This window comes from Manihot esculenta, chromosome 8 (assembly GCF_001659605.2).
Source record: "Manihot esculenta cultivar AM560-2 chromosome 8, M.esculenta_v8, whole genome shotgun sequence".
In the NCBI taxonomy this organism is placed as follows: Eukaryota; Viridiplantae; Streptophyta; class Magnoliopsida; order Malpighiales; family Euphorbiaceae; genus Manihot; species Manihot esculenta.
This window is the reverse complement of record NC_035168.2, coordinates 24,337,921-24,353,856: the sequence shown is the minus strand read 5'-3', so window position 1 is coordinate 24,353,856 and position 15,936 is coordinate 24,337,921. Positions and strand designations below refer to the sequence as shown.

The 15,936-nt window shown below is 35.0% G+C and overlaps 1 protein-coding gene across 1 annotated transcript; it reads left to right on the top strand.

The window, feature by feature from the left end:
- Positions 1–2,031: 2,031 nt before the first annotated feature.
- On the top strand, positions 2,032–3,312 carry LOC122724430. The gene is made up of 2 exons (XM_043959387.1): positions 2,032–2,512; positions 2,600–3,312. The coding sequence occupies exons 1-2, from the start codon at positions 2,032–2,034 to the stop codon at positions 3,310–3,312; spliced, it is 1,194 nt and encodes a 397-aa protein (XP_043815322.1).
- The last annotated feature ends 12,624 nt before the right edge of the window (positions 3,313–15,936 follow it).

Here is a 15,936-nt window from a genome sequence, read left to right as displayed (position 1 = left end):
GTTTGGATTCAATTTATTCAACACGTAGAAAAAGATTTTTAATTCTCAATTTTTATTTGATTTTAACCTAAGATTTCTTTTAAAAATTGACGTTAATTCATATTGATATCATTCCCTTTTATATATGTGGATCCTCTATTAAATACAAAAAATTAATTAAATAACTCAATATTTATCATATTAATATTTTTTAATAACTAATAAATTAGGACTTAATTATAAATTAATTACTCATTGAATATTTTTATTAAATAAAATATCATTAAATAAATAGGTCTATAGGTTGAATTGTATTACTAAGATTAATAAAACTATTTAAAAAATTAAAATATAATATTTAAAATAATAATTTATAAAATTACATTCTCAAGTAAAGTATATGGTTACAATATAGCGTATTTTAATAATAAATATTTTAATTTTAGATTTAGTGTGTCGAATTTTTAACTTAGATATAATGGTTTTAATTTTAAATTATAATATCAAATTTAAATTTTATATTTTCAATTCAAAATTAAAAGATATAATTTTGATTTTAAATTGAAATTATAATTGCGGATAGTTAATTTTTTTTTCTAGTCAGCACAATAATTAGTTAATTTATTTATTAATTTTTTATATTTTAATAGATTTAATTTTAATATTTTAAATTTCAGAATATTTAATTAATTTAATTGGATTAGGTCTAAATTTGAATTTATTTATCCTGACCAATAAATTAAAAAGTAGGGAAGTAAATGGATAATGACAAGAGAATAGTTTAAAAAATAATACAATTTGCATTAATATAATCACTCTAATAATTATAATAAAAAATATATTTAAAAATATATATACAATTTCGGTTAATAAAAAAATGAGCTAAATCAAATAATATTTCACAAGTTTAAAAAATAAAACAATTGGCAGGCTAATCTAATTTTTCTTATTTATATTATATAAAAATATTTCATAATGTTTTAAAATTTTAAATTATTTAAAAATAAATAATTTATCTTATAAATTAGTTTATTGTTTAAAATTATTTTTTTAACATTATAATTATTTTAATTAATAATTTATAATGAGAATGAAAAATAATAAAAAATTTTAAACTACCCTTATTTAAATATAATTATTGATTGTCTTCTATTTTAACCGGTTAAAAAATAAAATAAAATTTTTGGTATTTTCAAATTTCAATTTATTTGAATATGGATTCTTATTTAAATTTGAATTATATTTTTATTTATAATTTAATTTTAATTAGTTTATATAATTTTAAAATTTATATAAATTTAAAGCTTTTGTCCTATTTATATTTAAATTATTGGGATAGACCCGGAGGTGATGACTCACAAGCTGAACGTCCTTCCAGAAGCCAGGCCGGTGAAACAAAAGAAGAGGGTGGTGGGAAGAGAGAAGCAGCAAGCCACCAGGGAGGAGGTGCAAAAACTAGAGGAGGCAGGGTTTATTAGAGAAGTTATGTACCCGCAATGGCTGGCAAATCCTGTATTAGTCAAAAAAGCCAATGGCACATATAGGATGTGTATAGATTTTACCGATCTCAACTAGGCATGCCTCAAAGATTGTTACCCCCTCCCTGATATTAATAAAATGGTTGATTCTACGGCCGGTTTTGATTATATGTCGTCTCTGGATGCAATGTTGGGTTATCATCAAATTCCAATGGACAGGTCGGATGAGGAGAAAACCTCGTTCATAACAGAATATGGGACCCATTGCTATAGAGCCATGCCTTTTGGGCTAAAGAATGCTGGGGCGACATATCAGAGACTAATGAATAAAATTTTCAAAGACCAGATTGGTAGGAATGTCGAAGTGTACGTGGACGACATGGTGGTGAAAAGCCCAACTTTTCAGCAACACTTGATAGACCTAAGGGAGGTGTTCGAGGTATTAGAACAGTACAGAATGAGGCTGAATCCAGCGAAGTGTGCTTTCTTCATCAGGGGAGGAAAGTTTTTGAGACACATGGTGAGTGGGAAAGGCATCGAGCCCAACCCCGAGAAGGTGGAAGCCATCCTGAACATGCCTGAGCTGACCTGTGTAAGGGATGTCCAAAGGCTTACTGGAAGAGTGGTAGCGCTCAATCGCTTTATGTCGAGGTCGGCAAAGAGATGCTTGCCATTTTTTAGGAAGTTGAGGAAAGTTCTGAACTTCGAATGGACCGAGGACTGTCGAGAAGCTTTCAAAGAGTTCAAAAGCTATCTTAACTCGCCACATGTGCTCAGTAGTCCACTGGAGGGAGAAGAGCTCCTGATCTACTTATCAGCCTCAGAGCAAGCTGTCAGTGCTGTACCGGTGAGAGCGGAAGGAGGAGAGCAGAAGCCAATTTTCTATGTCAGCAAAGTGCTCAAAGATGCTGAGGTGAGATACCTGAACATTGAAAAAATAGCATATGCTCTGTTGCTGGCGGTCAGAAAATTCAGAGTTTACTTAGAGAGCCACCAAGGAGTAGTAATGACAGATCAGCCGCTGAAGAAAATTCTCCATAGACCAGAAACTTCAGGTCGGATGCTTGCTTGGTCCATTGAGATTAGCCCTTACTGCTTGGAATACCGACCTCGCACCACCATAAAATCTCAAGCTCTTGCAGACTTCATAGCAGAGTGTTCCTTCAACAAAAAACAAGCAGAGCTGGGTAGGACATCCTCACAAACACTAGAGGGTGAGCCAGAGGGGCAGTCCTCTATAGAATTCAGCTGGAAGCTATATGTAGACGGAGCATCCGGCGCAGGGGGCAGTGGTGCGGGAGTAATGCTGAAAGGTCCTGAAGGATTCAAAGTTTGCTATGCTCTGCACCTAAAGTTCAGTGCCTCCAACAATGTAGCAGACTATGAAGCCCTAATAAATGGGATGTTGATTGCAATGGAAGTAGGGGTGACTGACCTCGAGGTAAATAGCGACTCCCAGCTAGTGGTCAATCAGATAACGGGAGCATATCAGGCAAGAAACCCGACCATGCAGAGCTACTTGACAAGGGTAAAGGCCATAGAAATTGAGCTCGAAAGGCAGAGAATCGTGGTAAAGTATCAGATAATACCCAGGGAAGAAAATGAGGAGGCAGACATGTTAAGTCGACTGACTAGAGAAGAGCTGGAGCAGCTCCCAAATGAGGTGTATATACAACACGTTCACATTCCTGCTTTTGAAAAAGCAAACATCGTGATGGAAGTCAAAGGACAGAACTGGATGACCCCGTACCTAGAATATTTAGAGAAGGGAAAGCTTCCGGAAGACAAAGTCGATGCGAAGAAAATTGCAGCCCGAGCTGCTAACTACCAAGCGGTGAGGGGGACCCTATACTGAAGAGGGAAGTCTAGTCCCTAGCTCCGATGTGTAAGTCCGGAGGAGGCTGCGAGGGTGATGGAGGAGATACACCAAGGAATGTGCGGAGCCCACGAAGGATCTGGGACATTGGCAAACAAAATACTTAGACAAGGTTACTACTGGCCGACCGTCAAAAGGGAGGCTGAAGAGTTTGTACGAAGGTGTAATGTATGCCAGAGGTTTGCCAACGCCATCAACGTTCCAGCTACCCCTCAGTCCAACATATCTAGCCCATGGCCGTTATCACAGTGGGGCATAGACATCCTGGGGCCTTTTCCCAAGACCACAGGACAGAAGAAGTTTGTGATAGTGGCTGTAGAATACTTCTCAAAGTGGCCAGAGGCAGAAGCGGTCCCCACCATTACAGCAAGAAAAATGATAGACTTTGTCTGGGGCAACATCATCTGCAGATTTGGGATACCTAGGGTGCTCATATCGGATAATGGCAGACAATTTGACTGCAAGACCTTCAAGGAATTCATAGTGAACATGGGCATATGGCACAAATTCTCCTCAGTGGCCCACCCTCAGACCAACGGCCAAATAGAGGTCACTAACAGAGCTATCCTCCAGGGATTGAAGAAGCGACTGGATGGAACAAAGGCAAATTGGGCAGATGAGCTCAGCAGTATCCTGTGGGCACTCCGAACCACCCCCAGGGCTTCCACTAAGGAGACACCCTTTGCACTCGCGTTTGGCACCGAAGCTGTTGTCCCAATTGAGCTGCAAGTCCCTACTCATCGAATCCAATTCAATAGCGAGAGCACCAACGACGATAAGCTGAGAAGTAACTTAGACACCCTGGAATAAGTCAGAGAAGAAGCTCAAGTCTGCACGGCTGCATATCAACAGAGGGCAGCTAGTTACTACAACCAACGAGTCAGAGAAAGGAGCCTAAAAGTAGGAGATCTAGCACTAAGAAATCTTGAAGCCACTAGAAAAAAGGTTGCAGTTGGAAAGTTAGCACCAACCTGGGAAGGCCCCTTCAAAATAACCAAAGTTGTCAAGCCGGGTGTATATCGAATTGAAGACCTGCAGGGAAATCCGGAACCCCATGCTTCGAATATGCAGCATCTGAAGAGGTACTTCCCTTAAAGTGTTTGTAACCTGAAGAAAACTCTTGTACTTTGAAAATATGAATGAATCGAATTACACCATTCTTAGCATGCAATGTTATTTCTATTATTATGCGTCTTAATTTTCTTTGGAAAAGAAAGAACAGATGCTAGAAGACCTCAGTGAGGTAGGTGACCGGGCTCCCCAAGTGCCCCCGGCATCATAAAACCAGCTGAGATGATGAAGCGACAGTAAGGCCAAAGTGCCTGAATCTTGTGCAAGACCTCAGTGAGGTAGGTGACTGGGCTCCCCAAGTGCCCCCGGCACCACAAAACCGGCTAAGATGATGAAGCGACAGTAAGGCCAAAGAGCCTGAATCTCGTTCAAGACCTTAGTGAGGTAGGTGACCGGGCTCCCCAAGTGCCCCTGGCACCATAAAACCAGCTGAGATGATGAAGCGACAGTAAGGCCAAAGAGCCTGAATCTCGTTCAAGACCTCAGTGAGGTAGGCGACCGGGCTCCCCAAGCGCCCCCGGCACCACAAAACCGGCTGAGGTGATGAAGCGACAGTAAGGCCAAAGTGCCTGAATCCTGCGCAAGACCTGAGTGAGGTAGGTGACCGGGCTCCCCAAGCGCCTCCGGCACCACAAAACCGACTGAGATGACGAAGCAACATGAGGCCAAAAGTGCCGACCTAAGATACACGAATCTGAGCTCAGAGAAACCAAGCGAAAAGAGAGCTGAGCCCAGGAATCCCAATGGCAAACTGAAAGTTACAAATTTCCTCTGACCCAAGAGGCAAATCCAAGACATGAACTGACAAACAAAGCCACAATCTCAGTCCCACTCAACACAAGATAAAAAACAAATCCAGAAAGATAGATTCATCATTCTAAGAAGGTACATTACCTCACCTACTTTGGTTATACAAAAATTTTGCGTCCGAGTTTGCATCATTGATAAGTCAACAAAGTAAAAAATAGGGATGCTTCCCCAAGATTATAAAAAATTCATAAGTTAGAAGCCCAATTCATTACTGAAGTTTCAGCCCAAATTAACTAAAGGGTGAAAAAATTGATAACTGAGCTAGTCAGTCTAGTATAGTTGGTTTCTTGGGGAAAATACTGAAGGAACATATGGCTTAAGAGTTTTATCTTTAACAAATTGGCAGATTAAGCAAATTAGGCCTTTAATTGATTAAGCAACTTGGTGAAGCTAGAAAAATAAACATAAACAAAAATTAGATTTCATTAAATCAAAAGAAAATAGATTACAACCTGATCTAATCATCTACAGCTATTGGGTTAGAAGAGTTCGAATTACCTGACTGTTGCTTGTCATTCCCTTGAAAAGGTCCTGTAATAGTGGAGACCGAGTCTTTGCCCCCTTGGATTGGGCTTTTGTAATCTTTCTTTTCTCCACTTCTATAGCCTGAAAATCCACCACCACTATTTAAGGACTTGTATGTGATTTTAAGGTTATTCCTGCCCTTGTGATGCCTTTCTATTTTCATTGCTTTTTCAACCATATCCTCCATGGTATTGTATTGGTACATGTCAAGTTCTTCAGCAATGTAGTGGTTAAGACCACCTAGAAACCTGGACATCAACATTTGCTCATCCTCCTCAATATGAGCCCGAGCCATCATCATCTCCATCTCCTTGTGGTATTCTTCCACACTCTTTCCTCCTTACACTAGTCTTGCCAACCTGTTGTACAAATCCCTATAATAGTGTGAAGGAATAAATCTTTGGCGCATCAACTCTTTCAAGTATTCCCATGGTGGAACTGCCCTTAAGCCTTTATTCCTCCTAGTGGATTCCAATTGATCCCACTAGAAAGAGGCATAACCCGTGAACTCAACAGCAGCAATATGAGACTTCTTCTCCTCAGTATAGTTATGACATTCAAATATCTGCTCAGTTTTTCTCTCCCATTCAATGTATTCTTCAGCATTGTTATTTCCTTTAAATTCAGGAACTTTCATCTTTATGGAGCTCAAGTCACCGTCAATTGTGTTGGTTTGGTATGTCTCGGTGTCATCATCATTTCTGCCAAGTCTAGCATCTCCACCCCTATTCCACCCAAAACTAGTTCTGTTACCTCCATGAACTTCACCTCTTCCCCTTCCTTGTCCGACATTATCTTCTGTATCGTCAACTTCGCCGCGGACTTGAGGTTCTCGGACTTATGGTCTATCGGGGTTAAGAATTCGATGAGCTATTCTGGTAGAAGTGGAAGCCTGTGAGACTTTCAAACTCTCCATAGTTTCGGTCATCCTCTCAAGAGCTCTATTGAGCCTTTGTAACTCACCACTGACTGACTTCTTAAAGAGCTTATAATCGTTACCCATGTCCGATTCACTTTCATCAGTAGTATCCACCACATTCTTGTCTTTACTCATCCTACCTTAAATCAACAAAGAACAAGGAGAACTAGCAAATATTGTGCTAGAAAAGAAAGCACTCAAGTGTTTGCACTCTTACCACTCTTTTGCTGATTCTTCAATTGCACTTCAGAAACTAAGGTCAACCAACCAACCACAAGGTGCATTTAATGAAAACAAAGAAGAAAATCTAAAGAAAGAAGGAAGCACACAAAACTAGAAAGAAGACACTGACAATTTGGAAAGTAACACAAGAACTAGGTTTTGTGCTACTTGAAAAATATCACCTAGAGTATAGACGCAAGCAAACAATACTCCAGCAATGTTAAGGAAGTAAAAGCAAGTTTAAACCAAAAAGGAAACTTAGAATTCGAATAAAAACAAACATGGACAGAAGTTTGAATTTAATTCACTTCAAAGTAAATTAAATATGGATCTATTTAAATCTACCCAAAAAGGCAAGTATCAAGACCCACAAATAGAAACAGAAAAGAAAAAAAAAATTCAATAGGCAGATTTCTTTTGTCTCCTAATCTGGAATTAACCCAATTTAAAATTTAAAAATCAAAATTGATTTCCATAAACTACAGCAATCAATTGAGATAGGTAAGGTAATATAGATGTAACGACCCGGAATCCGGACCGCTACCGGTGCTAGGATCCAGGTCGACTTAAGGTCGCCGGGACCCGTAGCAAGCCTGCTATACTGTCTGTGTGCCTGTAAAATCCCATACATGATCATACATTTTCTGTAAAAGCATAAAACTCTGCTCTGAACCACGGCTCAACATGTGCATGCACTATCTCTGTACTTACAGAACCCCTTACTAGAGCTTGCTCTAGACGGGTTAAACTCATACTATGGTAAGCCTGGTTTCCATACCCATAAAAATATTTATATACAATAAACAGATCATGTATACCAAAAGGATTTACAACACATCTAGGTCTAATACAATACTAAACTCTATACAATACCATTACATCTCTTTACAAATATTACATGTCCACACTATGCTATTACAAAACTCTTTACTCTTTCTGTACTCATCTGACTTGCCCTGCACTCTAATCTTACAAGATTGGGGTTAAGGGAGAGGGGTGAGCTATACTAGCCTAGTGAGTAGAACAATAAAACATGTTCTTAAACATGCTCTCATGGAATGCATCACATCACAGACAATTCACATCATCTCGGGTGAACATGTCACCAATAGTCCCGACATCCTAAACTCGTGCCATAGCGTAGAATATAAATATATATATTTCATAGTTACAATATAGTTTATTTTAATAATAAATTTTTTAATTTTAGATTTAGTATCTCAATTTTTTAATTTAGATATAATGGTGGGTCTCAATTTTAAATTATGATATTAAATTTAAATTTTATATTCTTAATTCAAAATTAAAAGATATAATTTTGATTTTAAATTGAAATTATAATTGTGCATAGTTAATTTTTTTAATCAGTAAAATAATTAGTTAAATTATTTATTAATTTTTTATTTTTTTAATTGGTTCAATTTTAATATTTTAAATTTTAAAATATTCAATTAATTTAATTGGATTAAACGTAAATTCAAATTTATTTATATACCAACCAACAAATTAAATTGTGGAAAAATATATATTAAATGGGTTATAACAAAACAACATTTCACAGTTTAAAAAATAAAAAAACTTTTACTAATATAATCACTCTAATAATTATAACAAAAAGTATATTTAAAAATATATATACAATTTAAATTGAGTGTGTATTTAAATTTATTTATAGATCCGACTAATAAATTAAAAAGTATGAAAAATAATACAAAAAATAGACTAAATCAAATAATATTTCATATTTTAAAAAATAAAATAATTCACACGCTAATTTAATTGTTCTAATTTATATTATATATAAAATTAAAAAGAGAGAGAATAATAAAAAAAATTTATAATAATTTAAATGTTTAAATCATTTAAAAATAAATAATTTATCTTATAAATTAATTTTTTTTAAAATTATTTTGTTAATAATATAATTATTTTAATTAATAATCTATACTATATATATATATATATATAAAAGTGAGAATGAAAAATAATAAAATTTCTAAACTACTTGTATTTAAATATAATTATTGATTATTCTCTATTTTGATCGGTTAAGAAATAAAATAAAATTCTTATTATTTTAAAATTTTAATTTATTTAAATATTGATTTTTATTTAAATTTATATTATATTTTTATTTATAATTTAATTTTAATTAGTTGTATAATTTTAAAATTTTTATAAATTTAAAATTTTTGTTCTATTTATATTTAAATTAAACTTTTAAAAACTTTGTTATATAATTTAAAATAAAATTTATAAAGTTAAAATTATTAAATATTTTTTTTAAAAATATTATTTCATATCTTACAAAAGATATGATTTAATAATAATAAATTTATTACTAATGCATATTCAATTACCATTAATAAAATTTAGTGGCAATCATTCTATAATAATGTTAAATAATAAAAATTTATATAAAATCTTATATTTATATATAAATTTAATTATTAATATTATTATAATTAATATTAAAAAGATAAAATTATTTTAATAGTAATTTTAATTCTATTATAATTTATAATTTAAAATTTAAATAAATTTATCATCTAAATCTAATAAGTAATACTAATTAATTTAAATTATTTTATCTATTAATTTCACATTTAATAAATTAAATCTCTTTTTATAAATAAAAATATTTTTTAATAAGATAATTTATTTTCTATTATTTAATTTAAATATTAAAAATAAAATATATTAATAAATTTATATATAAAAACTTAATAAGATTTTTATAATTTGAAAAATAACTTTCTCCACTGAGAAAAATCAATTTCTTTATATATTTTGAAAAATAACTTTCTCCACTGAGAAAAATCAATTTCTTTAAAATAATTTAATTTAAGTATCCAAATATTAAAAAATATTTTCTATAAAATAAAAAATCCTAAATCATAAATATTTTTCTACTTAAACATGTATTTTTTATTATTATCAAAACTATTAATATTTTTTTTCCTTAAATGGATTTCTTTTCATTAAATGAATGAATCATAATTGTTATAAAATAAAATTATATATTTCAAGTGCATAAATTTCATTAAATAGATAAAGTAAAATGACATAAAAACAATATATAATAAACAATATATAATACCTTTAACGTTTAAAATATAAAAATTAAAAATAATTCACTTATAACTACTTCATTGATACAAATATAAAAATCTTAATTTATTGATAATCTCTTCTTGATCTACTTATAACTATTTCATTGATACAAATATAAAAATCTTAATTTATTGATGATCTCTTCTTAATTCATTTTATAATTATGTAGAAAATAAAATATTATTAGAAATATATGACATAAGTATTAAGATAATATTAAAAATACTGATATCAATATTAAATTAATTTTTAAAAAAACTGTTAATCAAATTCAAAGCGAAAAATAAATAAAAAAATAAAACTTTTAACTAAAATATATATCACGTACTTTTCATAGAAATAAAATCATTCACTCCGCCCATTTATTATTATCTTAATTCATAATATTGGCATTTTATTTTGAATAAATTTTATAAAATATTAATTATCATATACGTATTGGCATATTTTTTATTTGCTTTAATTGACCATTTCTGTGTTTGGATTCAATTTGTTCAACACGTAGAAAAAGGTTTTTAATTCTCAATTTTTATTTGATTTTAACCTAAAATTTCTTTTAAAAATTGACGTTAATTCATATTGATATCATTCCCTTTTATATATGTGGATCCTCTATTAAATATAAAAAATTAATTAAATAATTCAATATTTATCATATTAATATTTTCTAATAACTAATAAATTAGGACTTAATTATAAATTAATTACTCATTAAATATTTTTATTAAATAAAATATCATTAAATAAATAGGTCTATAGGTTGAATTGTATTACTAAGATTAATAAAACTATTTAAAAAATTAAAATATAATATTTAAAACAATAATTTATAAAATTACATTCTCAACTAAAGTATATGGTTACAATATAGCGTATTTTAATAATAAATATTTTAATTTTAGATTTAGTGTGTCTATTTTTTAACTTAGATATAATGGTTTTAATTTTAAATTATAATATCAAATTTAAATTTTATATTTTCAATTCAAAATTAAAAGATATAATTTTGATTTTAAATTGAAATTATAATTGCGGATAGTTAATTTTTTTTAATATTTTAAATTTCAGAATATTTAATTAATTTAATTGGATTAAGTCTAAATTTGAATTTATTTATCTTGACCAATAAATTAAAAAGTAGGGAAGTAAATGGATAATGACAAGAGAACAGTTTAAAAAATAATACAATTTGCATTAATAAAATCACCCTAATAATTATAATAAAAAATTTATTTAAAAATATATATACAATTTCGATTAATAAAAAAATGAGCTAAATCAAATAATATTTCACAAGTTTAAAAAATAAAACAATTGGCAGGCTAATCTAATTTTTTTTATTTATATTATATATAAAAATATTTCATAATGTTTTAAAATTTTAAATTATTTAAAAATAAATAATTTATCTTATAAATTAGTTTATTGTTTAAAATTATTTTTTTAACATTATAATTATTTTAATTAATAATTTATAGTGAGAATGAAAAGTAATAAAAAATTTTAAACTACCCTTATTTAAATATAATTATTGATTGTCTTCTATTTTGACCGGTTAAGAAATAAAATAAAATTTTTGGTATTTTAAAATTTCAATTTATTTGAATATGGATTCTTATTTAAATTTGAATTATATTTTTATTTATAATTTAATTTTAATTAGTTTATATAATTTTAAAATTTATATAAATTTAAAGCTTTTGTCCTATTTATATTTAAATTACTGGGATAGACCTGTGGGTGATGACTCACAAACTGAATGTCCTTCCAGAAGCCAGGCCGGTGAAACAAAAGAAGAGGGTGGTGGGAAGAGAGAAGCAGCAAGCCACCAGGGAGGAGGTGCAAAAACTAGAGGAGGCAGGGTTTATTAGAGAAGTTATGTACCCGCAATGGCTGTCAAATCCTGTATTAGTCAAAAAAGCCAATGGCACATATAGGATGTGTATAGATTTTACCGATCTCAACTAGGCATGCCTCAAAGATTGTTACCCCCTTCCTGATATTAATAAAATGGTTGATTCTACGGCCGGTTTTGATTATATGTCGTCTCTGGATGCAATGTTGGGTTATCATCAAATTCCAATGGATAGGTCGGATGAGGAGAAAACCTCGTTCATAACAGAAGATGGGACCCATTGCTATAGAGCCATGCCTTTTGAGCTAAAGAATGCTGGGGCGACATATCAGAGACTAATGAATAAAATTTTCAAAGACCAGATTGGTAGGAATGTCGAAGTGTACGTGGACGACATGGTGGTGAAAAGCCCAACTTTTCAGCAACACTTGATAGACCTAAGGGAGGTGTTCGAGGTATTAGAACAGTACAGAATGAGGCTGAATCCAGCGAAGTGTGCTTTCTTCATCAGGGGAGGAAAGTTTTTGGGACACATGGTGAGTGGGAAAGGCATCGAGCCCAACCCCGAGAATGTGGAAGCCATCCTGAACATGCCTGAGCTGACCTGTGTAAGAGATGTCCAAAGGCTTACTGGAAGAGTGGTAGCGCTCAATCGCTTTATGTCGAGGTCGGCAGAGAGATGCTTGCCATTTTTTAGAAAGTTGAGGAAAGTTCTGAATTTCAAATGGACTGAGGACTGTCGAGAAGCTTTCAAAGAGCTCAAAAGCTATCTTAGCTCGCCACATGTGCTCAGTAGTCCACTGGAGGGAGAAGAGCTCCTGATCTACTTATCAGCCTCAAAGCAAGCTGTCAGTGCTGTACGGGTGAGAGCGGAAGGAGGAGAGCAGAAGCCAATTTTCTATGTCAGCAAAGTGCTCAAAGATGCTGAGGTGAGATACCTGAACATTGAAAAAATAGCATATGCTCTATTGCTGGCGGTCAGAAAATTCAGAGTTTACTTAGAGAGCCACCAAGGAGTAGTAATGACAGATCAGCCGCTGAAGAAAATTCTCCATAGACCAGAAACTTCAGGTCGGATGCTTGCTTGGTCCATTGAGATTAGCCCTTACTGCTTGGAATACCGACCTCGCACCACCATAAAATCTCAAGCTCTTGCAGACTTCATAGCAGAGTGTTCCTTCAACAAAAAACAAGCAGAGCTGGGTAGGACATCCTCACAAACACTAGAGGGTGAGCCAGAGGGGCAGTCCTCTCGAGAATTTAGCTGGAAGCTGTATGTAGACGGAGCATCCGGCGCAGGGGGCAGTGGTGCGGGAGTAATGCTGAAAGGTCCTGAAGGATTCAAAGTTTGCTATGCTCTGCACCTAAAGTTCCGTGCCTCCAACAATGTAGCAGAATATGAAGCCCTAATAAATGGGATGTTGATTGAGATGGAAGTAGGGGTGACTGACCTCGAGGTAAATAGCGACTCCCAGCTAGTAGTCAATCAGATAACGGGAGCATATCAGGCAAGAAACCCGACCATGCAGAGCTACTTGACAAGGGTAAAGGCCATAGAAACTGAGCTCAAAAGGCAGGGAATCGTGGTAAAGTATCAGATAATACTCAGGGAAGAAAATGAGGAGGCAGACATGTTAAGTCGACTGACTAGAGAAGAGTTGGAGCAGCTCCCAGATGAGGTGTATATACAACACGTTCACATTCCTGCTTTTGAAAAAGCAAACATCGTGATGGAAGTCGAAGGACAGAACTGGATGACCCCGTACCTAGAATATTTAGAGAAGGGAAAGCTTCCGGAAGACAAAGTCGATGCGAAGAAAATTGCAGCCCGAGCTGCTAACTACCAAGCGGTGAGGGGGACCCTATACTGAAGAGGGAAGTCTAGTCCCTGGCTCCGATGTGTAAGTCCGGAGGAGGCTGCGAGGGTGATGGAGGAGATACACCAAGGAATGTGCGGAGCCCACGAAGGATCTGGGACATTGGCAAACAAAATACTTAGACAAGGTTACTACTGGCCGACCGTCAAAAGGGAGGCTGAAGAGTTTGTACGAAGGTGTAATGTATGCCAGAGGTTTGCCAACGCCATCAACGTTCCAGCTACCCCTCAGTCCAACATATCCACCCCATGGCCGTTATCACAGTGGGGCATAGACATCCTGGGACCTTTTCCCAAGACCACAGGACATAAGAAGTTTGTGATAGTGGCTGTAGAATACTTCTCAAAGTGGCCAGAGGCAGAAGCGGTCCCCACCATTACAACAAGAAAAATGATAGACTTTGTCTGGGGCAACATCATCTGCAGATTTGGGATACCTAGAGGGCTCATATCGGATAATGGCAGACAATTTGACTGCAAGACCTTCAAGGAATTCATAGCGAACATGGGCATATGGCACAAATTCTCCTCAGTGGCCCACCCTCAGACCAACGGCCAAATAGAGGTTACTAACAGAGCTATCCTCCAGGGACTAAAGAAGCGACTGGATGGAGCAAAGGCAAATTGGGCAGATAAGCTCAGCAGTATCCTGTGGGCACTCCAAACCACCCCCAGGGCGTCCACTAAGGAGACACCCTTTGCACTCGCGTTTGGCACCGAAGCTATTGTCCCAATTGAGCTGCAAGTCCCTACTCATCGAATCCAATTCAATAGCGAGAGCACCAACGATGATAAGCTGAGAAGTAACTTAGACACCCTAGAAGAAGTCAGAGAAGAAGCTCAAGTCTGCACGGCTGCATATCAACAGAGGGCAGCTCGTTACTACAACCAACGAGTCAGAGAAAGGAGCCTAAAAGTAGGAGATCTAGCACTAAGAAATCTGGAAGCCACTGGAAAAAGGGTTGTAGTTGGAAAGTTAGCACCAACCTGAGAAGGCTCCTTCAAAATAACCAAAGTTGTCAAGCCGGGTGTATATCGAATTGAAGACCTGCAGGGAAATCCGGAACCCCATGCTTGGAATATCTAGCATCTGAAGAGGTACTTTGAAAATATGAATGAATCGAATTACACCATTCTTAGTATGCAATGTTATTTCTATTATTATGCGTCTTAATTTTCTTTGGAAAAGAAAGAACAGATGCTAGAAGACCTCAGTGAGGTAGGTGACAGGGCTCCCCAAGTGCCCCCGGCATCATAAAACCAGCTGAGATGATGAAGCGACAGTAAGGCTAAAGTGCCTGAATCTTGTGCAAGACCTCAGTGAGGTAGGTGACCGGGCTCCCCAAGTGCCCCCGGCACCACAAAACCGGCTAAGATGATGAAGCGACAGTAAGGCCAAAGAGCCTGAATCTCGTTCAAGACCTTAGTGAGGTAGGTGACCGGGCTCCCCAAGTGCCCCTGGCACCATAAAACCAGCTGAGATGATGAAGCGACAGTAAGGCCAAAGAGCCTGAATCTCGTTCAAGACCTCAGTGAGGTAGGCGACCGGGCTCCCCAAGCGCCCCCGGCACCACAAAACCGGCTGAGGTGATGAAGCGACAGTAAGGCCAAAGTGCCTGAATCCTGAGCAAGACCTGAGTGAGGTAGGTGACCGGGCTCCCCAAGTGCCCCCGGCACCACAAAACCGACTGAGATGACGAAGCAACATGAGGCCAAAAGTGCCGACCTAAGATACACGAATCTGAGCTCGGAGAAACCAAGCGAAAAGAGAGCTGAGCCCGGGAATCCCAATGGCAATTTGAAAGTTACAAATTTCCTCTGACCCAAGAGCCAAATCCAAGGCATGAACTGACAAACAAAGCCACAATCTCAGTCCCACTCAACACAAGACAAAAAACAAATCCAGAAAGATAGATTTCATTAAATCAAAAGAAAATAGATTACAACCTGATCTAATCATCTACAATTATTGGGTTAGAAGAGTTCGAATTACCTGACTGTTGCTTGTCATTCCCTTGAAAAGGTCCTGTAATAGTGGAGACCGAGTCTTTGCCCCCTTGGATTGGGCTTTTGTAATCTTTCTTTTCTCCACTTCTATAGCCTGAAAATCCACCACCACTATTTGAGGACTTGTATGTGATTTTAAGGTTATTTCTGCCCTTGTGATGCCTTTCTATTTTCATTGCTTTTTCAACCATATCCTCCATGGTA

What these genes read in the sequence shown, in the direction of transcription:
- LOC122724430 (XM_043959387.1), top strand. Translation starts at nt 2,032, where the DNA reads ATGCCTGAGCTGACCTGTGTAAGGGATGTCCAAAGGCTTACTGGAAGA. An exon ending in CCATAGACCAGAAACTTCAG is followed by an intron (nt 2,513 to 2,599) that starts GTCGGATGCTTG and finishes AAGCTCTTGCAG; the next exon opens with ACTTCATAGCAGAGTGTTCC.